Here is a 23109-nt window from a genome sequence, read left to right on the forward strand (position 1 = left end):
AGCGAGGAAATTAATTTAAAACTGCATATGTACATCCACATCGCTAAGCCAACAAGGACAATATTGTCACTTTACACACTAGGGGAGAAAATATATATAATACTTTGGGACGGGTCGTCACATAGTGTCTGTTTCCTGGTTCAGTCTTACATTATTTTTACATTTAGATTCAGACATTGCAATGTCCATTTCTTGGAACTGTTTTTTATATTATTTTTACATTTGGATTCAGACACTGCAATGCAATGTCCGTTTCCTGGTTCTGTTTTTCACATTTTGATTCATAATGCTGTGTCTATTTCTTTTTTTACATTTTGATTCAAACGCTGTGTTGCAGTGTTTATTTCCTCGTTCTGTTTTTTCCATCTCCTATGCTTCACACTTTGCACAACTCCTTTTACATTTAGATTCTAACACACGATGTTTCCATTTCCAAATTCTAGATTGCAAACCGAAAACTCTTTGCAAACATACCTTTAATTCAAGAGGGTTTTGATGGACAATACCCTTAAGAGAATATCTATGTCCAAAGCCTTTGGAGGCTTGCTGGATATCTATTACATCCTTTTTTTTTTCTTGTGTTTTGTTTTTGCTGCTGATAGTTGCACTTTTCTTTGGAATTCCCTTTTTTCTTTAAACATTGTGTTTGGTATTGGGAAAGTTTCAAAGCACTGGGATTAATCGAACTATTTATTCGGGTTTGACAGAGGAGACAGAAAGATAAAGAGGCAGGGGGAGGAGAGAAAAAAATGAGAGAGTGAAGAGAAAGAAGGGACGAGAGAATGAAGGAGATGAGGAATGAAATAAAGTGAAGAGATAAAGGTATAATAGTTATTTTATAACTAGCTTAAACTCATGTGACATGTTTCATTGACCTATGCATAATTATTATAAATAATTCATTGATTATGTTCAAAAATAAAATTGGTCATTGATATATGGCTAATAGTGAAGATTTTATTGACCTTTGGCCAAATATCCTTTACTAATATTTGTTTTTATTAACCTACAATTTTTTTTAAGGTTTTTATCACAAATGGTCCCTGAAATTGACCCACACCATCAAGATGGTCCCTAAAATTCAAAATCAATCAATGTAGTCCTTGAAAATAGGTGTCGCAAATCAATGTGGTATTTCCGTCACAATTCTGTTAAAAATTTCGTTAAATACTGATGTGGCACATAAATGAGCCCTACAAGATTTATGAGTTTTTATCACAAATGGTCCCTGAAATTGACCCACACCATCAATATGGTCCCTGAAATTGAAAATCAATCAATGTAGTCCTTGAAAATAGGTGTCGCAAATCAATATGATCATTCCACCATAATTCTGTAAACAAAATTGTTATGTGCTGATGTGGGTTTAATAATTAATTAAAAAAATTGTCTAAATACCTTGTTGCACAATGATTTTTTTTCTTCTTATAGTAGGGCCTACTCTGAATAGATATATTTTCTATAAATTCTCAAAGGCTCAAGGTGTGACATCCCACATCGCCCAGGGGAGTGATCCTTATATGTATATTCCCATCTTTACCTAGCACGAAGCCTTTTGGGAGCTCACTGGCTTCGGGTTCCATGGGAACTCCGAAGTTAAGCGAGTAGCGCGCGAGAGCATTCCCAGGATAGGTGACCTATTGGGAAGTTCTTGTGTGAGTTCCCAGAAACAAAACCGTGAGGGCGTGGTCGGGGACCAAAGCAGACAATATCATGCTACGGTGGTGGAGCGGACCCGGGAAGTTGTCCCTCCCAGGCCGGGATGTGACAATTTGGTATCAGAGCCTAACCCTGGCCGTGGTGTGCTGACGAGGACGTCGGGCCCCTAAGGGGGGTGGATTGTGACATCCCACATCACCCAGGGGAGTGATCCTTATATGTATATTCTCATCTCTACCTACCATGAGGCATTTTGGGAGCTCACTGGCTTCGGGTTCCATAGGAACTCCGAAGTTAAACGAGTAGCGCGCAAGAGCATTCCCAGGATGGGTAACCCATTGGAAAGTTCTCGTGTGAGTTCCTAGAAACAAAACCGTGAGGGCATGGTCGGGGCCCAAAGTGGACAATATCGTGCTACGGTGGTGGAGCAGGCCTGGGAAGTGATCCGTCCCGGGCCGGGATGTCACACAAGGCTTAACCAAGGTCTAAAAAGGGGTGTGGAAATTATTTTCAACCAATAATAGATGCATCTCGGTTATAACCTCATTATCTCAAGGCATATCTCAATGTTCTTTGCATCACTAGACCACCAGGGAAGCGCCAAACAAGCTCTCCAAGATTAAGGTTATGAGGACGTTGATCGCCTAAATGTTAACGGTGATGTCCCAGTAGTCGTTGCCAATTAGCCAAGCCGTCACCAAAGGTGGTCTCGATCTAGGTTCAATTCGGTGAAAGGTGTTGAAGTGTGTAAAAATGTGTGTATTAAGATTTTGTTTAGAGAATAGAGAGCGAATGAGGTAGAGAAATTTGGACTGTGATTTGAGGTGATTGCAGGACTGTGTTTTTGGGTTTTGACAGTTTTTTTATTAACTATTAAATTATTAAGCCTATTTGTAATTTTTTTTTTAATTTAATTAGACTTGTGTGACCCATTTATGTGTCACATCAGCACATAACATAATTTTTGATAGAATTGTGACGGAAGGACTACATTGAATTGAGACACTTACTTGCTGGACTACATTGATCAATTTTCAATTTTAGGGACCATTTTGATGTCACGAGTCAATTTCAGGGACCATTTTGATGTCGTGAGTCAATTTCAATGACCATTTGTGAGAAAAGAGAACTTATGGGGTCCATTTATGTGCCATATTAGCACTTAACAAAAATTTTAACAGAATTGTGACGGAAGGAACACATTGATTTGCAGCACCTATTTTTAGGGACTTCATTGATTGATTTTCAATTTCAGGGACCATTTGTAATAAAACTCCCTTTTTTATTTGACTCTCTCTCTCTCTCTCTCTCTCCCCGCTGTCTCTCTACCTTTCCTTTTTTTTATTTGCTTTCTCTTCTTCGCAGTCCAAAATTGCTTTAAGAAAAAAATCAACTTGGCCATCTAATCCACTTCTCAACACCTGCATATCTCCTTGCTCATCCTCACTGACAAAATTGCAAACGCCCCATCCTCAAACCACCTTTTGTGAAAAATCCAAATCAGATAATAATCTCAAATTGAATGAAACTTGAACTTTACTAGCCTTTGGTGGAGGATTCTGTGAAGTACTCATTTCCTAATTGGGTATTTGAAACTGGTGCCAAAATAAAAAATATCTAACACCATTTCCCTCTTCATCTTTAGCCTTTACAGACGCAACCCTGTGAGCCACCCCACCCTTAAATTGATTCCTTAGAGGTCAATCAAAGGATGGAGAGAGGGGGATCAGATGACGCGAGGAGTTTGTGGGTCATTTGATTCGAAACGGAACTCGTGGGTCCTCCGATTGAGGTTTGAATTTGAGGTGGTTCATGATTATGGGTTCGGAGTGAGGAGAAAAGGGAGAGAGTGGCGATGGTCTGGTGGTATGAGTAGACGAAGCAAAACAAAAGCCTTGCTAGTACCGTGGTTATTGAAGGGTCTCACTAAGACCTTTTAGTGAGGGGGCTAGTCCACACGAGTCCCTTTTAATCCTACTTAAACTTAGTTCAGCCACTTACCAAACATAAGACTACATTAATATATAGTCTAGTCCAGTCCAGTGAAACTTAACTAGACCAAACAAACGCAACCTAAAACTCAAATTGTCTCACATTATCTCGTGTCGTCAAAGTCTGTCAACAAGTGCGTTAAAAGGTTGATGTGGCATGAATTGGTACCCAATTCTTGTTAAAATGTATTCATGTGAGAAAAAAAAATGTTTGTTCATAAAATTAAATTATTTGAAGGTATTTGCGTTTGTTGCACCGAACTATCTCGGACTGAACTAGCTTTAGGGTCTAAGCTGGACTGACTGAGTGAAGTGTTTAGTAAAATGTCGGACTAAAAAGGAGAAAATTAAAAATTAAAAAAAAATCTTTTTGTTTTTTTTTAATTCTTTTTCTTTCTATTTTCTAGAACTCTTTATTGGTTTTCTTTTTCTTATTATTTTTGTTTTCTAGGACTCTCTATTTGTTTCTCCGTCTGTTTTTCTTTTTCGTTTTTTTTTTCTTTTCATTCTAGATCTTTGTATTCCCTCCCCCCTCTGTTTCTCCATCTGTATTAGCCCTCAGTTAGTCAAAGTGCACAGATTGATAATCACAAAATGGAGACATGCTTCACTTTCAATTCTCAATTCCTAATTTTTTTTTTCCCAAATTTCCAATTCCCACGAAAAACCCCAATGACTGCTCCTCCCAATTCCGTCGACAACCATGGCGAGTTTTCCCGTTCAACAACCTTTCTCTCTTTCCTTTGTTTTCCTGCATAAATCCATTCGGCCAAATCCTTCTCTCACCCAATTATGTCGGCGGCCATGGCGAATTTTCTCGTCTGGGTGGTTCTGATTTTAAGATTTTAGGGGGTTCTAGGTCGTAATTGGATTCTGGGTGGTTCTGCACTCCCTCGCAATGCAAGCTTGCGGTGGTGGGTCGAGGGGTTCTGGGAAGACAAGAGGCAATGACATTGTTCTAGCTAATACTAAGGTTTCAATCAGGACTAGTTAGCGACACTTAACGAAGTTCGGAGTCGAGCGAGTCCGACCTAGCGTCATTTAAGTTAGTCCCTTGCTATGCCAAACACAAGACTACACAGACTGTTAGTCCATTTTTGTCCAGTGAATGCTAATGATGTCAAACAAATGCTCCTTAATTCTTAATTATTACACAATTTGGTATTGAATCTAAACTTGTAACATAAATAGGAAAAGAACTTTCCTTCAACGAAATATTATTTGACATTACCTAGTTTCTTAATTAATAATGCACAACTATGTGAGAAAAAATTCAAATGCATGTCAATGTATGATTGACTTTGATATAAAACTTTCTTGCAACACTTTGATATAGCAAGTCTAGCCCAATAATACATAATTATATGAGAATATTAAAATGCGTAACACTACATAATATGTCTAGTTTTTTTTTTTTTTTTTTTTTTTAAATAAGAATTAATAACGAATATTAAACGAAGTTTATTTTCTTTTCATGAAAAGGGTGCTATTTAGACTCTCTCACAAACAATGTCAACAATTAGAGCAACTCCACCCCTACAAATTGTCCCACCTATTGGGTGACTAAATCCCCTAACCCCTCCAAAATTTGCTCAAGCTCAAGCCAATTGCCATACCTATAGGGTGGGCCCAATTCACACGAGTTGAGCAATCGGGCGATCTGACGTCAGCCACGTTGTAATTTTTTTTGGGTCAGACGTGTGACCTTTATGCTTAAGTGGGAAGAGTGAGCAACCAAAAGGTGTAGGTTAGGACCCACACTCAAGCACACTCAGTTCTTTTCAAACGTGGGCCATTGAATTTCTTAAATTCGTTTAATGAGGGGACGACGGTAACATTAAGAGCTCAAGACTTTTAGAGTTCACTAAGACCATATCCAACCGAAGGGTTTAGAGGACCAAAGGGTCGAAAATAGCTTGAAAATCATATCCAACCGAGGGCCAGGCAAAGAGCTTATGGGCCCTAGTAGACAAAAAAGGGCTAAAGGGCCAATCGGCAGGCATTTTTAGCCAGCCAACTGGCCAGCTGGCTAGCCCACTCTGTCTTTTTTGTTTTTTTTTATTTTTTTGTTCTTTTCCATTTGACTGGCCCACATTAGGGTTTAGGATTTTTTTTATCTTGGCCTACTTTTTTCTTTTCTTTTTATTTTTAAAAAAATTTCTAAGTTTTTCCTACACCATTTCTCACACATTTTTCACCATTTCATATTATTTTATCTTATTTTATTTCAATTCTTCACATTCCATACTATAGCCCTTGGCCATAGATTAGAGACGGTTTTTTGTGACAGGACTAAAACGAGCCCTATGACCTTTTGTCCCTCAGTTGATGGTAAGAAATATAATCCTACACTATTTATTAAAATAATAATTTCTTAGAGAGAACCCTCTGACCCTCTTTCGATTAGAGATGATCTAAGGCCTATGTAAATGGCTCGAGTACCCCTAGTAAGTGATCAGACCTAGGAGTGAAATTACACCACTTTGTTAGGGAGTGGTAATCCATATTATATATATATAAAGTCTTTAAGAGTAGGAATTCTATTTTTTATATTTTATTTATAAAAATGGGGACTAATTATAAAATCTACACCACCATCTATTTTTCAAGTTTCACCTCATTGACCATTCTTGCAAAATTTTAACCAAATTGAAAATATTTAAGACATCTAATTGAGTTAAAAAAAATTAACGAATACTTTTAATATATAATAAAAAATAAAATTTTATCTTGATAATTAAATAAACAAATATGTTTGGATTTCATAATCTCAAACCCATTACGAGTGGACCATACTGTTCTTTGATGATCTTTCAATTTTAAGCGTTAACAAGACTCTTTGTTAACCAAAATTTCTTAAAACTATGACAATAACCCTTCAACACACAAGTTCACTTCAATATAAACAGCTTATGACCGTGGGTAAATATGTCCAATGGAGGAAGGGGATCGACATAAGCTACAAATAAAAATAAATTTAAAAAACCGAAGAAAACCCACTTCTCCCCCAAACTCTTTGCTAATTCGTAAGGGATGAATTGAATTGCAGAGATATTGAAATTTGATTTGAAGCTATTTATTAAAATTTTCTGATATCGGAGTACAAATAGTAGATGCCCAATTCATGGTTTGAGAATAGTAAATGCCCAATTCATTTTAATTCATAAAAATTCTACAAATAGTAGATGCCCAATTCATGGTTTGAGAATAGTAAATACCCAATTCATTTTAATTCATAAAAAATCAGCACATGCTTCAGAAAATTGCAAGACAAATGAAGAATGAACCAATCTCTAAATTTGAGTAAAATATTCATACAGATTTGAATCTCCTTCTTTTTGGGTCGGCTGGGATGGGGTTCGCCTGCAAATTAAGCCAAAGATATTCGTACTATCAGATCAGAGGAGTAAAAGGGTGAAAATAAGATCTCAGTAACTTGAAATTATCTTCAAATCCCTCGAGGTCGAGAGAAGTTGCAGAAAGATAACGCAGATTTTAGTAACATCATTGATCCACAAACAGCACAAAAATATATAATTAAAATAAATACAAATTGAAAAGAAAAAGCATCTCAGATTAATATTCCCCATACTTTCTTCACAGGCAATCATAGTGCAAGGATAACGTTTCTAAGAAATCATCACCGATGCTTCTTTCCAATATATTTCAATATTATCAAAGAATTAAAAAGGGAAAGAAAAAAAAAGGAGGAGAAATTGTGTACCCAAAACAAAAAAAATTTTGCTAAATAATTGACATGAAAATGTTAAAAATAATTATCGGAAAAGATTAAATAGAAACACAAAATTTAATCAAGCTTCGATTGAAGAAGATGAAGAGAAAAGAAAAAAAAAAAAAGGATCGTTGGCGGTTTTGAAAAGACGAGATAGAGAGAAATAAGAGAGAGAGGGATTTGGGATAACATTTATAGGGGTGTGATTGGACTTAACCCTAGCAATCGTCCCTGGGCCAGGGCAGTTATCCTATCCTGGGCCTAGCCCACCCTTAAAAATAGCATGTTCTCCACAACCATCCGGCCCATCTAAATTTGTCACTTTAAGTGATTTAATTAGAAACGTTAAATTTGTATGTGCTAGTTCGCAAAGCAATGACTTACTTTTAGCTATGCTGCTTGTACTCTTTACTAAAGCTTACTTTACTCCGTATACCATTTGTATTCTTGTTACATGTCCTAATATTGCCCTATTTCGTTAATTCTATCACCTTAGTATCTAGAATGTTTTGATGGTCAAAAACTCTTTTAACCTTCTAAAATCAAAGGATAGTGCTATCAACATACTCATTTTTTACTTCTTGCACACTTCTCTCAAATTTCGACCGTTGGATTGAATGAATTTAAGAAGATCAATAGCCAAAACCAAAAGTGTGTCGTAAATTAAAACGGATGTGTAAATAACATATTTCAAAGCAAATCTCAAACATTTCTACCTCGCAATTTGCTCTTAACCTTAACTTAATTGTTGTAATAGTGACTGAACTAAAAGTTCGTGACCATCGATCATTTATATCAGCAAAACATGCAACTGTGGTCATTTTGGTCAACCCTGTTAGCATTTTCATCAAAATGAGTCAATGTGCTATGCACGTGAGGCTAAATGAAGAGGCAAATTTGAAAAACCAAATGAGTAAAATTGTAGCAATGGTATTTTAATACAATAGGAGAAATAATCCATCAATTTTAACCTAATTGGAGCAATTATCTTCAAATTTATTCCATGTATTAATGGTACTTTTTTTTTTTTTTTTTAATTTTAACAATGATACTTCCAACATGATTCATTTTGATGGAATTAACGAAAATGACTATAATTGTACGTGTTAATGAGTTAAGAAACCAATTAGCAGGGACCATCTTTCTAATAGAACTAAAATCGAGGGATGTTTTTGTCATTCAGTATTACGGTTTGATGATATTTCTTTTCACTTGCAAGTGAGAGATCTTAGGTTCAAATCTTATGGATGATGAATTTGACACAAAATTAAGTTGTTCATTGTGTTGGTTAGCCAAACTCTCTCCTCATCCTAATATAAAATATATCGTTATACACGAAACAAAAAATCGAGGGATGTTCCTATAATTTTCTCAAGCACCCATAGACCATGTCCCGTTTCAGTAGTGGACAGATTTGACACACAAAAAAAAGTGGACAGAATGTATCCACGTGTTCATCAGTAAAACCAGGCACTCGTTCAAGACTGCAGAGTGTACATTTCCAACCTTCTCCCCAACCCCAAGCAATATTTATCAAAAAATTGGAAAAAGGAAAAGAAAATCCTCCTCCCCAAGCAAAAGATAAAGAGATATATGCAACAAAGCTAGAACAATAGCAGAGCAAAACCCACATCTCCCAAAATTCACCATTTTTATAGGCCACTTCCAAGGATCAAATCCGAGTAAAGAAATCCAGAGACCACCGACTCCAATTCCTCAAAAAAATATGGGCATGGTTTTTGGGAAGATAAGCGTGGAAACCCCAAAATACAAAGTCCTCCACTCCACCGCTCTCTACGAAATCCGGCAATACGCGCCGTCTGTAGTAGCCCAGTTCACCTACGATCCTTCCGACCTCAAGGGCGACAAAGATGGCGGATTTACTGTCCTCGCCAACTACATCGGCGCATTGGGAAATCCTCAGAACACCAAGCCCGAGAAAATCGCCATGACGGCTCCGGTCATAACCAAAACCCAAAACCCGGAAAGCGAAAAGATCGCCATGACGGCTCCGGTGGTGACGAGGGAGGAGAAGGGGAAGAGGATGGTGACGATGGAGTTTTTGCTGCCGGCGAAGTATGGGAAGGCGGAGGATGCGCCGAAGCCGGTGGATGAGAGGGTGGTGATTAGGGAGGAGGGGGAGAGGAAGTATGGGGTGGTGGGATTTGCGGGCGTGGCGACGGAGGAGGTGGTGGCGGAGAAGGTAGAGAAGTTGAAGGAGAGCTTGGAGAAAGATGGGTATAAGATTATAGGGGATTATATTCTGGCGAGGTATAATCCGCCATGGACTTTGCCTCCGTTCAGGACTAACGAGGTTATGATTCCAATTGAGTGATTTTTCAGATTCTGTTTCTTGTTTGTTTGTAAGATGCTCTGTTTTTTTTAACAAGTATTAAATAAAACATGTATTTTGTACGGTATACTATTTTTTATGCTGCTTTGGGATGTCACTCATGTTCGTAATCGGCGATGACCAATTGTATAAGGAATGAAGAAGTCATGAATCGGAAAAGAGAAAATAAGAAAATAATGGATTCGTAGTTGTATAAGGAATGAAGAAGTTATGAATCGGAAAAGAGAAAGTAAGAAAATAATGGATTTGTAGTATGATTCTCCTTGTGATGGGATTCCTAATAGTTAGTACACATAAGAGTGATTCGTAATCAGAATCTAACTTCATAATTTACACACAAATAGCATTAGTGTTTTGTTAACAATGAAGGATACACATGATTACACCTTAATTTTGTTTGCATTAGTGTTTTGTTAACAATGAAGGATACAATGAAGGGAATTTTTGCTTCAAGAGAAAAAAAAAACAAGTTTTCAAGCTCAAATAGTCACGTTTTATATCAATTCACTTATATTATAACATATGAATTTATTCACAACATAACAGTCATGTCATTCACTCATATTATAACACATGAATCAGTAATATTACGTAACTTAGCGACAATATCATCATGACATCGACAAGTTTCTTTGCGAAAACTAATGTTGTATTTTATATGACAACTTTTGCACTTGAGCCCGAAATCGACCGTAGGAATGATACGAGTTGTTCGTACCCCAAAATGGATTCCTCAAATGGAATGATAAGAGTGATTCTCCATAATATTGACTCCTTTATACAAATTATAATTTGACACGTCAAACTCCAAAAATAAAACTCCATAAATATATGTCAAACTAATTAGCAGAAAATTCCGATATTCCGATCCAAAAAGCTAAGGAACCAAATAAGATCCTCTGCGATGAATACAGATAGCTCCGCGTATAGGCAATCAAATGTCTGCAATGAGAACCCAAGTCTACTACTTTGGTTTCGGTGGACTACGTACTAACTTCAATGTTTGGGGGCCTTACGTTGAAATCCTAACACCACAAACATTTGCACTCTTTGTAGGCTACACCACCATCAATTCCGCGACAGAAACTTACATGTCACCAGAGTCTATACCTCAAAAACAACTTGTATGACACAGATACACCGCCACAATGGCATCCCATGCTAATGGTACGAGGACATGTGGAGAGAAGCTAAGACACATCCATGTGTTGTTGTCATGCTTAATGTCTAGATTTGGCAAATGATATCTTATCGGGTTCTTAATAGATGACCAGATAACGACCTGACACGTTAACGAGTTTGGAACAGGTTATTCGATAACGACTCGACTCGTTGGCTGACCCAAAATCCGTTATTTTCATATCGTTCGAGGACCCAATCCACCAACTATCTGAAATGTTGGCAAACAGGGCCATAGAAGTGACCAACACTACCTTTTCCTGATCATCATGGCTTTTCCCTTTTGGTTCATGGTTCTTGTAAGAAATTGGCAGGCCTAGTTGGTATTGGACGCCCACCATAACGTGATCATCCTGTGACATGAGAGTTCTCCAACTCTACTGGTTATGTCAGTAGACTGCTCTGAATCCCATCTTTTGTGAACGATATTCAGTTAAATAACTGTGTGTAATGTAGAACAATAAAGCCATGGATCAACAACACACCCACCTACTGAATTTGTAGTTGGGACTCAAACCCAAGAACAAAACAGGATGTAACTTGCCGAAAATTCGTAACAAATTACAGACACATAATTCACACAAAGCATTTCACCCGGAGATGAGCTTCACTACAATGGTAACTAGGTTCAAAATTATGAGAGGAAATCTGAAGAATTGGCATGCATGTATAAATCCTGTGATCTGCCCCTTAAGCGTAGTTCTCCTCCCTCCTTGCAATTGCAGCAAGGTCCACCCTCTCGGACCCAAAAACCGATCTTCGTTCAGTATGGCGAATGCGTTTGCGAGCAGCAAGAAGCCTTGGAATACAGTCCACAATCCCATTTTCTGCACAACACAGGTTGACAACCTCAGCTGCTAAACATCACTGATTCACTAACTAATTAACATGAAAGGCATGTTTGGAGCTGGAGGTGCTTTTAAAATTGTTAAGGGTTGATTGGGACACCATTTGGAAGTGTTAAAAAAGCGTTTTCTGAACACATTTAGCAGAAAAACTCAGAAGAGCTTATGGGGCATAATATCTCTTTCTATAGTAGCACCCGTGCTGTTCAAGATAAAAGCACTTACAGCAAAAGTGCTTATGAGGAGAAAGAATGCAGTCCCAACTGTGCCCTGCAAGCGTTTTCAAATAATCAAACCAATTCCGACAACGCATAAAGTAAAAGCAACAGAAGTGCTTTCAAACCTTCAATTTCTTATGCGCACACAAAATTCAGTAAAAGATTTCAAAAGGGCATAATGAATATTCAAGCACAAGCCGAAACTGTGCAAATCATGAATAAATAACGAAATTTATCGATATCGTTTCAAATGTCGATATTGAACCCAAAAAAAAAAATAACAAATTCAAAAAGGAAACGGATCAGAACTGAAAAAAGACATGTTCTTTCGTATCTTAACATAATCGACTCGATTCTAGGAAGAACAGAACGACAGGAAATCTTACCGGCGATTACTTGTTCCAGACAACAAGTCGTTTCACGGTCGAAAGCCTTCGCCTTGATTTCAACAACACCGAGCCGAAACAACAGGAAAGGCCGAAAGTCATCGCAAATCAAATCAAAAGCACTTGAAGCACTAATCGAAGCCAGGTCAGAATCCTTGTTAACTTTTCATCCGACGGTCGTACATAATCCACGTATCACTTAAAGACATTCCCACTTAATTCTGACCCGACCCGGATGTTGGAGTCCAATATATAACGACGACCCGATAAAATGCACGGTGAGACTGAGCGAGGTTTTGCTGACGGACATGGATAAACCCTAACACTCAGCTCAAACCATGGCATCATTTGACCTCTCTCTCCCACTGGTAGTAAACCCCAGAAGCGTAATTTCAAAAGGGGTAGATTTAGAATCTTTAAAGTTGAAAGCTTTCAATCCACGGTTTTTGCTACTTAAGCCCCCGAAATCGAGCAATCTAAACCCACCCAGAGTTTCCATTAACGGCGAAGACAATGGCAGCATTGCACCCATCAAACCCACTCGCCGCGGCAGGAAAAAGGGCCCCACTTCATCTGCTTCAGAAGTACCCAAAAAAACCAAGCGTTCGAAGAAGTCCGAGGTCGTAAATGGCGCTGTCGAACCGGAACCTGTATCCGCAATCCAAACCGAATACCCAGAATCGGACCTCGAAGATTACGACGACGGCGTCGATTTCCAGTACGACGACCCTCCTCTGGTCTGCTGCTTCGGGGCTGCGCAGAAGGAGTTCGTCCCGACGGTCCGGGTCTCCGACAACCCATTGCACCCGGACATCTACTCGCAGTGGAAGATGCTTCAATGGGACCCGCCGGAGTTCGTGAGGGCGCCGGGCGGGTCGCCCTCCAACGTGGCCATCTCGCACGTGCGGCTCGGCGGGAGGGCGGCGTTTATGGGGAAGGTCGGGAAGGACGATTTTGGGGATGAGATGGTGCTGATGATGAACAAGGAGAGGGTTCAGACGCGCGCGGTGAAGTTCGATTCGACGGCGAAGACGGCGATGACTTACATGAAAATTAAGTTCGACGATGAGAGGATGTGGGCGGAGACGGTGAAGGAGTCCGCCGAGGACTCGTTGCTTTGCTCCGAGCTCAACCTCGCCGTGCTCAAAGAGGTATTGTATATAGTGTTTACATTGTGTTTGTTTAAGGGCCACTCTTAGCTCATAAGGCGCTTCTGCTATTAGTAGAAACACGTCGGAATTTTCATAAACAGTCGAAGAAACATTTCAAAATGCTTTCTGGATAAGCACCCAGGAAGTGCTTCTTGAATAAGCACTTGGGAAGTAGGGAGTGGTTCTTGGAATAGCGCCTAGGGAGTGTGTTTTGATTAAGCACCTAGGAAGTGCTTGGAAAAGAACTTTGGAAGTAGGAATTGCTTCTTGGAAAGAACTTTGGAAGTAGGAAGTGCTTCTTGGAAAAGCATTTAAGAAATGCATCCTCAAGAAGCACCTAGGAAGTGCTTCTCCAAAAGTGCTTTTGAATTTCTCTACAAAATGATGTTAGAAGTGCCTTTGATCTGAAAGGGCTAAAGCTTTAGTATACAATTAATTGAGAGTGCATCAATTGTTCGTTTGAGCACATCGTTTCATCACAGGGAAGTGATTTCTGCACTTTCGTATTGTTGTTTGGTATGAATTCTTATGTTGTTGAAAAGGGGTGAGATCATTAGTATAATACGTTTTGATGCCTTAATGCAGGCTAGAGTATTCCATTTCACTTCAGAAGTTTTGACATCTCCCTCAATGCGACTGACCTTATTCAGAGCAATGTCTTATTCCAAAAAGTTTGGAGGTCTTGTGTTTTTTGATGTGAATTTGTCATTGCCTCTGTGGAAATCGCGCGATGAAACGAGGAAGTACATCAACAGAGCCTGGAACGATGCTGATATAATTGAGGTTTCGAGGCAGGAATTGGAATTCCTTCTTGATGAAGACTACTACGTGGGGAAGAGGAACTACAGGCCCCAGTATTATGCTGAGGAGTTTGAGCAAACCAAGAAGCGGAGAGATTATTACCATTACACGCCTGAGGAAATAACTCCGTTATGGCATAAAGGACTTAAGTTCCTGTTTGTGACGGATGGAACTCTTCGAATTCATTACTATTCTCCTTTGTTTCATGGTGTTGTCATTGGAACAGAAGATGTGCTCATAACCCCATTCACTTGTGATAGAACTGGTTCTGGAGATGCAGTTGTAGCTGCTATCATGCGAAAGCTGACAACTCACCCCGAGATGTATGAAGACCAAGATGTTTTGGAAAGGGAACTTCGATTTGCAGTTGCAGCAGGAATTATATCGCAGTGGACGATTGGTGCTGTTCGAGGTTTTCCGACAGAAAGCGCTACTCAAAATCTGAAGGAGCAGGTTTATGTGCCTTCGATGTGGTAGTACTGTACAAAATTGTTCATTGTATCGTATGATCTCGTTAGCGTTGAAAATTTTGTCAATGTAGGAAGAATCTGTAAGAAGAAAGATTGTATCCAGTGTACACTTGTCTAGCATTTGAATTCACATTACTCGTGCAATTGTAGCAGAAACCAAAAACACATGGGCTTTAGAAATGGGAATTGCTTTTGGAGCAAATATATTCCTCATAATCCTTGTACTGTATAGCGCATCCAAGCAAAAGGAGCCCTCATCTAAACAAGGAGAAAAACTTGTGTACGGGTGCTTGGATCACGTCAATTGTGGGACAGCTCTCACAAAAGCATGAAATTTTTGTATTTTAGTCACGTGTGGCTCCTTATTGGTCGTCTCATCCAATGTGAGAGATGCGCTAGTAGAGTAACTCTATCGAGGTTTCCCTCCTAATTGAGGGACCCCAAACAATAATCACAAAGAAGGCAAGTAGTTCCACCTGCGGATCATCCCGTGCCTGACTATGAGCTTGATTTTTTGGAGAAGGGTTGGGGTGCCTTCTCCAATGTCCTAGTTAGTTTCAATAAATTGCCTGCAGGACAACGACAAGTGAAAAATCCACTTGAAATGTATGAAACTTCTTTCTATTGGAGGTTGTGTAAGAAAAATTACATTCAAATTCATCGCGGAGCTCTTTTTTTTAGACCAAATCAAAGAAAAAAATAATTGAATCAATGAATTGCTATAGCAGCTCCATTTCTGACAACGGCAAGAGATCTCTGTGCTCATCAAACTACCCGAAATTTATCCTGAAACTATACTCGAGCTCCACCTTCTCTGCAATCTCAAATTGCCTTCTCAGTCTGATTTCATCATAAACCAAAACTTGCATTGCGAATCACAACTTTTCGACCCTGTACAGCAAGCACAATCTCTGAGACCGAGCAGAAAAAGCACTTCTTTCAAAAGCCCACCAAGTCGGGCTGCCATTTTGAGCAGTGGTATTGTGTAGTATTTTCTACAGCATGAGCTAGCCACATGCATTCTCCGTCCGACTGCATCATCTTTGCGACGAAACAGTTTTACTTCGTCTCTCATCAAACTTCACCCTAGACATTTGCTCCTGCGTCTTGTTACAGATGCAACCGGGAAAGGGATTTGCATAAAAGTTCTCCTCCAACCTTGGTGACTCACCGATCTGTCTAGCATATGGTGCTCCAAGCCTGTCAGAATGCAGATTTTTAACCGCGGACGAAAGAAGTTCCCATGATATTGCTCCCTTATCCAACAGATCGACGAGTTGAACAAAATTTTGTCTGAAATGAAAATCATAACATGTCAGAAAACTAGTTCATGATATATCTTCCAACCAAAAGGTTGGGAATTTGAGGAGCCAAATACTAAATGCCTGGTATGAAAGCGAACCTGTCAGGGTTGATAGTCTTCTGGAACCCTTCAAATCTCCTATGTCCCTGCACCGCCTTGGCCATATTTCCATCATACGTATAAACAAAGGCATCACTCTCCATTGCTACAATATAATCCAAGGCTGCAAGCCGATTTTGGTAAGGCTTGAAGGGCTCTAGCTCTTCTTCTGTTGCAAGAGTGTTATGAGAGAAGACATTCGGATACTCAGTGCGAAAAGCAGCCATGCTGTTGCTACCATATATCTCGCCAGCAACAATGTAGATTGTTGTTGTGGAAGGGTATCCCATGGCTTTTAGGAACAAGGCTGCCTCTCGTGGGGAAAATGGGCATCCGCCTTGGAGCCTTCGTTCTACACTATCGATCTCCTTCTCCTTCCAATGTTTGACGCTGTACCTCATAACCCGAAGCTCCTCAGATTCCTCAGCAGTGAGGTTGTGGCTGCAGCCAGTGAAAGCGAGCATGTCTTTTTCATATCTGCAATCAAGAAGAGTTTCTTTACCTAGTTCCACTACTTCCGAAACAACACAACACCCAAATAATCAACCAAAACAACAGAAGTACCTCAAATGAAGAGCAATATACGGATTACTGTTGTTCCTCAGTCTGTCAACCAAAACTCTCCCAAGATCCTCAATCTCTTTTGCGTACTGGAGAGCCTCATAATTCGCACGGCACCTCAGCTTTTGGATGGAGGATGCTAGCCCGTTGTTAGCAAGCCGAGAATCAGTGTGCGTAAACTTTATAACCTTGTGCTTTTTCAGCAAGGGGATCATCTCGCTTCTGTAATAGCTCGCCTGCACACGAATCATCTTTAGATACAATTCGTAGAACAGAACCAATTCGAAAGTCCCTACGCATCTGAAAATTTATTAACACGGATCGCACCTTCGACCAGGAGACGGGAGCCTTCAGAACAGGCTTCACAGCTGCATATTTGGTTGGCAAATACTCGATAATATCAATATCATCTTTCAATACTTTCATGAAGTGTCTCCAGTCAAAAATGTCTTTAAAATCACTGCAAAATACATGACAGAGTTCAATTAAACATAATAAAACAAAATTAATCAGCCAGTTAGCCACTCCTAAATACAATCCGACAACCTCATCATTTGCAAAGAAAATCTTACCTTGGATCCGTCCAAAAAGATTGATGGTCCATCAGTGGAAGAACCAGGGTAGCATTCATTATCTTTGCAACGGCTACCATATCACATATCTGCACCATCAATTGGGTTGCCATGTCAGCTTCCAAAACGTGTCTAAAATTTACTTTTTTGACAAGGCGATATTGTAAACTGCTCTAAATTACGGGAAAGGAGATTCGAGCGCACGATTTGTACTTACCCCTGTTCTCATCTGATTCAATCCGCCATTGGCATGAACAAGCAGATAACCATTTGTTTTCGATCCTTTCCCTGATGGAAATGATAAAAATGTTAAGAAATTCAGGCATTAAATCACCGAAATTGACAAATTTGGATGGGGAAACAAATGTAGACGTACTTATTCGGTTCTTGGGTCGAGCTATGCATTTAACAAGATTGTCGCTGTTGGGTTTCCTCCAAATCTCTGGGGTCTGGAAAAGAAAGCAGATTAATGATCATTAATTACAGATTAGTCCCAGCATTGAATTCATAAATACAACGTTTTACCTAAACAGAAAGGGACAAGAGTAAATTGGTTAACGTAAAACGCTAATAGAAACAGAAAGACTAGCCATTGTCTCATCACTTTCCTCCATTTTCTCGGAAACCAAACAAGTAGTGAAAAATTAAAAATCCCAGAATGTTAATAATTGAAGAACTAAAAATTAAGAATTGTGGGGGAATTGATTGATTGACTCACCGGCAACCGCTCGAGAAGTCGCTTGAACATGGTGGAGGATTCGGTTTCCGACAACCTCTCCCTCTCCAAAACACGTTTAGGCATGGAATTGGACTCCTGGTTCTCGGCGACGGCCCGGTGCGCCCCCGACCAATCGTCCTTCACCGTATTCAGAATCAAAAGTCGGCCCTCCGTCCTCTGTGCCACCTCCCCGACCACCTCGACGTGGCTACTAAAAAACGACAACTTCACGAACGCGGAGATAACCGCCATCAAAAGCAGAGCCCCGAAAATATTGCGGACCACGTTCCGCCCCGATCTCAGCGACTGCAACATCGCGACCGTCCATAGAAATCCGTCCTCCATCGGGAGCAGCCACTTGTCGGGAACGCAGAAGAATAGCCGCCGACGGAGAACGAGGTACTTCATCACGGGGTGGTGCGAATAATGGTTGTGGTTGTGGTGGAGGGCGTGGTGGGGCCCGCATATAGTGCCGTCGAGGAGGCTGTCGTTTTCCACATCGTCGTCGTCGGCGAAGACAATGTTGCTGTCGGGAGGAAGAGTGCTCGTCGGGAGCCGCTCGCCGGCGTCCATGACGCCGTCAGCGACGCGTCGTCTGGTGGTCGTGGGCAGCGCGAGGAGAGCCGGTTGTTTCGAACTAATGTTGCTTGAGCAGTTCGTCCCACCGGAGGACATGGCCGACCGGCACTAACGTTGTTAAACAAATATGCACCCGCTACAACACACGATCCGATTCAATCTTTTTAATTTCCTCGAAAAATCAAACCCGAATCAAAATCCCGGGTACCATTTAATTTTCCGGGAAAACGAAAGAAAGTGAGGGAAAAGAGAAACAGAGAGAGATATCGGGTTCGATTTGGCTCGATTCTGTTCCTCAATGGGCTTCCAGAGAAAAAGGGCAGTCCGAAATCCTCGGCAACAACAAGGGGGTGTTATGTTTTTTTTATAAATCCTATGAATTTTTCGATTTGTTTTTTGTAAAGTGGGATTCGCATTCCCCACTGCTCTGTTTTTTCTTTTTCTCTCTCTCTCTCCAATGGCGGATCAGCGGGATGTTCTGAATTTTTGAGAGACCGGTTTTTATCATTGCGGAAGGTTAAGGGAGCGCTAAAATGACGAATTTGCCCCTGGTGAATCCGCAAAAGGACTGACTACGCCTACGAGTTTGTTTTTCGGTGGCATTCTGTTTTCTGTTGGTATAATACAAAAACTGTTTTAAAGCAAAATGGTTAAAACTTTTAAAAGGGCTGGTGTCTTCGTCTAAATGTGCTAAATCAATCCACCTGTTTTCTTAATATCCACAGGAAAAAAAAAATTTTAGAGAAAAAGTTTATTCACTTTTTGTTTCTTGGATTGATATGCTTCATTTTTCTTATTTTGATTTATAAACATAAGAATTCAGAATTTTTGCGTACAAAAGAAATTCAAGTTTGGGACATCCAATTCTTGACTTTATGTTCAAAAAAAAATTCTCAACTTTAAATCTATGTAATAATTGTTATTTATAAATATCTATGAATGAGAGTTTAAAATAAAAAATACAAAAAAAACTCAAGCATGAGTGGCCTCCACTAACACATGTCACCACCCACCATTCTCGTGACCATCACAACTACCGCCGTCACCACATACTCCCCGGCCATTGTCACCGCCACCACCACCCACCGTCATCAACACCGTCGTCACCACCACTGGTCCACTAGTAGCACAGTTCCTAACTATTACCTGTCATTTATATATCAATGACTCTATACACACATTAAATTTCATATTTAAATTCATTTGTTCTCTTCGCTAAGCAAAACAAGAAAATTCACAAATTCTAAAAAGTCCAATTTTGTCATTCTTATTTTCATCATTATAGAATCCCTTAGTAATTTTTATTTTTTTCATTCAAACTTACTGTTATGTGAAAGTGAAAATGACAACGGTTACAAAGACAACACAACACCCCAAGTAAAAAGTGGATTACCCTGACCTAAATTTTCTCCCTTTTTGTTAGGTGAGGTGGGTGCAGTTTTAGAGGATTTAAGGTTGGCAATTTTCGACACGATTAAAACCAGACATAATTTGGTTTTGAGTTAGCCGTTACTGGGTTCATATTTTAGAGATCGGATTAGAATTTACTAGTATTTGACATAATTGCTATCGTGAGTACTTGAAGGTGAAGCATCTTTTGTGCTTTGGTAATAGATTTAAAGAAAAGTTCATAGTACTGTTCACTTTAATGAAAAACCACATTTTTACATTAAAAAGTCAATCCTGCTACTATTCACTTTACCCTTTGTTTTGTCATTTTGGTTAAATCTTAAAGTTTTCAAGTTTTTTTCATTAGTTTTCCTTTGGTAATGATATGAATTGACATCATGACTTTCCATTTTGTTGTTGGATTGATAATATTGTGAAATAACGTATGTTATTTGTATTTGGATGAATATTACTAATTAGCCAAATTAAAACAGAAAGCACCTCAAAACATATTACCGTAAAACTTCTATAAAGTTATAAAGTTGGGACCAGACTAATTTTATAGCTTTCATCATTCACTTAGGCACCAAGTGTTTTATTTCTTGCACGGCATGCTTGAAAAGTTAGACACCTTTTGGCTTCAACAAGAAGGTCTCCATGTTGACGAAGTATTACGTACCCACAAATTCAAAGACGTGACATCAACTTTAAAAACTTATTACAATGTAGAGTTTATTCTTATACATAACTGGTCTCAAGTTAGGATCATGATTTTTTTTTTCTTTTTACTTTAAAGAGTTTATTCTCTTATAGAGTATTACTTTATCGAGAATTTACTATATCAAGAAATCTCTTACGCAGTGAGTTGTTTAGGGAATTGGATTAAGGAAAATTAATCACTTTTGCAAACTTGTTAAAACCAACTCCACAATACACGTACACACGCACTACTCATCATCTCTTATATAAACGGTTATAGCCTCCTTTTCGAACGCGGAAGGAGGGAGGTAAAGTTGAGAACTTAAAAGTTGATAATAAACAGTTTTGAGTAGCCACGGATGTTGCTAACTGAAAACATAGCCATGCCTAAAAAAGTTATAGAGTATCCTAATTTTTCTTAGGGTAAATCTCAGTTTACTACTCTCAGGTTTTGTGGTTTTTAACATTTAGTACATAAAGTTTTTTTCGTCATATAGAGTCATACTTAAAATGTTAATTTTGGGACAATCTCATACATCCGTTAATCTGGATGTTAAGTCTCCCGTCAACTGATGACGTAGCTCCCATGTGGATAATGATTGGGCGCCACGTGTCATTAAGGGGTCCACGTGAAAATTAAAAATTCAAAAAAAAATTTCTCGTCCAAATTTAAAATATTAAAATAATTAATTAAATAAAAGTATTTAAAATAAAATAAATTTTACCCAAAACCCTTTTCGTCTTCCCCACCCGACACCCTTCCCATTCCCTAATACCCACCCTTACCACCAAGCCTTTTCTCCTTCCCCAAAAACCCAGCCCCTTCCCTTCGCGTTCCTTGATACCCACCCCTGCGATTTGTTGTTTGACGCAGAGGAGAGAAGGGAGGGAGGGAATTTGGGGGAAGGGAAGGGGTTGGGTTTTTGGGGAAGGAGAAAATGCTTGGTGGTAGGGGTGGGTATCAGGGAACGGCAAGGGTGTCGGTGGGTGAGGGGTGGAGGGGATGGAGGGGTGGAGCCGTGGAGGGGGTGGAGGGGATGAAGGGGTGTTGGGTGGGGAAGATGAAGGTGGTTATGAGTTTTTTTTTTTTTTTTAAATACTTTTATTTAATTAATTATTTTCATACTTTAAATTTGGGTGAGAATTTTTTTTTTGAATTTTTAATTTCCACGTGGACCATTTAATGACACATGACACCCAATTATTGTCCACATGGGCATCATCAGTTAATGGAAGACTTAACAACCAGACTAACGGATGTATGAGACTGTCCAAAAATTAACACTTTAGGTATGACTCTGGGACGAAAAAAACTATGTACTAACCATTGAAAACCACGAAACTTGATGGTGGTAAACTGAGATTTACCCTTTTTCTTATTACGTTTGAGATCATCAAATGTTGTACCTATTTGTCTCACACTCTCCCCCTACATGGACATATCCCTATCTTTGTGGGGTACCCTAATTGATCCCTTTAGTTACCATACACATGAAGTTGGGCATGAAACCTGCCCACAACTGTGATAGATCATGAACAAGGATCCCAATTTGAGTGTTTACTCAATCATTCACACCACTCTCATCATGTAGCTTACATATGACCATCCCCTACGTTTGCGTATTTCCCATGTGAGGTAGTAGTGTGACCAAAATGCATGCTTTGTTGTGCCTTTTGATATAAGAAACCTCACTTCTTTCTAGTTTTAATGATTATGTTGTCTAGCAAGCAAGATTTGATCAGTTGCTTCTTTAGTATGATTCTTACAACAACGTTAATGTTGTTTATCTTGTAAGATGATTGACCTTATTCACATATGCATTACGATAATATTTTCAGTTAGAGTGGAAAGCTAGCAATGTAGCTTAAATATGACCATCCCTTTCGTTTGCGTTTTAGCCCATGTGATGTAGTAGTGTGACCAAAATTGCATGCCTTTTTGTGCCTTTCGATCTAAGAAAACTCACTTCTTTCTAGTTTTAATAATTATGCTGTCTAGCAAGCAAGATTTGATCAGTTGCTTCTCTGGTATATCTTACGACAACGTTAACATTGTTTTTTTTTCGAAAGGCGACTGATCTTATTCACATATACGTTACGACAATGTTTTCAGTTATAGTGAAAAGCTAGCAAGATGCATGATAGCATGTACACTTGAAATATTTATAATATGGACGGTTTTAATTTATATTTTTTGGGCATCATGCTATTTGCAAGTGATATTATTTTTGGTTAGTATGGATGTTTCCTTTAGTTATCTTTTCAAATTTAGCATCGTGGTTATCCAACACCATATTTCCGCACCAAATCATTTTGCCTTCTTTATGTTTTCAAGATTTTTGAATGTGTCTGAATATGAGGTGGTACGTTATACGTTATTATACAAGTAGAGGAAATGTTTTT

General features: G+C 39.1%; 4 protein-coding genes and 2 non-coding genes across 7 annotated transcripts; 2 read left to right on the forward strand and 4 right to left on the reverse strand.

Annotated features, from left to right (window-relative positions):
• Positions 1-7070: 7070 nt before the first annotated feature.
• LOC137724034 (small nucleolar RNA snoR27) lies at positions 7071-7167 on the reverse strand. The gene has a single exon (XR_011067156.1). It is a non-coding gene; the product is annotated as a small nucleolar RNA snoR27 (small nucleolar RNA).
• A 47-nt stretch (positions 7168-7214) lies between these two features.
• Positions 7215-7303, reverse strand: LOC137724032 (small nucleolar RNA snoR26). Its single transcript, XR_011067154.1, has one exon. It is a non-coding gene; the product is annotated as a small nucleolar RNA snoR26 (small nucleolar RNA).
• A 1539-nt stretch (positions 7304-8842) lies between these two features.
• Positions 8843-9803, forward strand: LOC137723477 (heme-binding-like protein At3g10130, chloroplastic). The gene has a single exon (XM_068462673.2). The coding sequence runs from the start codon at positions 9110-9112 to the stop codon at positions 9716-9718; it is 609 nt and encodes a 202-aa protein (XP_068318774.2). The 5' UTR covers positions 8843-9109; the 3' UTR covers positions 9719-9803.
• Positions 9804-11329: 1526 nt separating this feature from the next.
• Positions 11330-12502, reverse strand: LOC137723730 (protein transport protein yos1). 2 transcript variants are annotated; one of them, XM_088692703.1, is made up of 3 exons: positions 12365-12502; positions 11986-12030; positions 11330-11742 (listed from the first exon to the last, which is right to left on the reverse strand). In XM_088692703.1, exon 3 carries the CDS (start codon positions 11737-11739, stop codon positions 11506-11508), a length of 234 nt encoding a protein of 77 aa, XP_088548829.1. In that variant the 5' UTR covers positions 11740-11742; positions 11986-12030; positions 12365-12502; the 3' UTR covers positions 11330-11505. The 2 variants fall into 2 exon arrangements, with proteins under 2 accessions (XP_088548829.1, XP_068319025.1); XM_068462924.2 differs by lacking the exon at positions 11986-12030 and having other exon boundaries at positions 12365-12498.
• Positions 12493-14988, forward strand: LOC137723407 (fructokinase-like 1, chloroplastic). The gene is made up of 2 exons (XM_068462601.2): positions 12493-13515; positions 14101-14988. The coding sequence occupies exons 1-2, from the start codon at positions 12703-12705 to the stop codon at positions 14791-14793; spliced, it is 1506 nt and encodes a 501-aa protein (XP_068318702.2). The 5' UTR covers positions 12493-12702; the 3' UTR covers positions 14794-14988.
• A 403-nt stretch (positions 14989-15391) lies between these two features.
• On the reverse strand, positions 15392-19244 carry LOC137723406 (O-fucosyltransferase 19-like). The gene is made up of 8 exons (XM_068462600.2): positions 18040-19244; positions 17698-17770; positions 17539-17609; positions 17322-17410; positions 17077-17209; positions 16753-16985; positions 16189-16665; positions 15392-16079 (listed from the first exon to the last, which is right to left on the reverse strand). Exons 1-8 carry the CDS (start codon positions 18712-18714, stop codon positions 15824-15826), a joined length of 2007 nt encoding a protein of 668 aa, XP_068318701.2. The 5' UTR covers positions 18715-19244; the 3' UTR covers positions 15392-15823.
• Positions 19245-23109: the final 3865 nt, after the last annotated feature.

Source organism: Pyrus communis, chromosome 4 (genome assembly GCF_041283825.1).
Source record: "Pyrus communis isolate YQ-2024b chromosome 4, ASM4128382v1, whole genome shotgun sequence".
Taxonomy (NCBI): Eukaryota; Viridiplantae; Streptophyta; class Magnoliopsida; order Rosales; family Rosaceae; genus Pyrus; species Pyrus communis.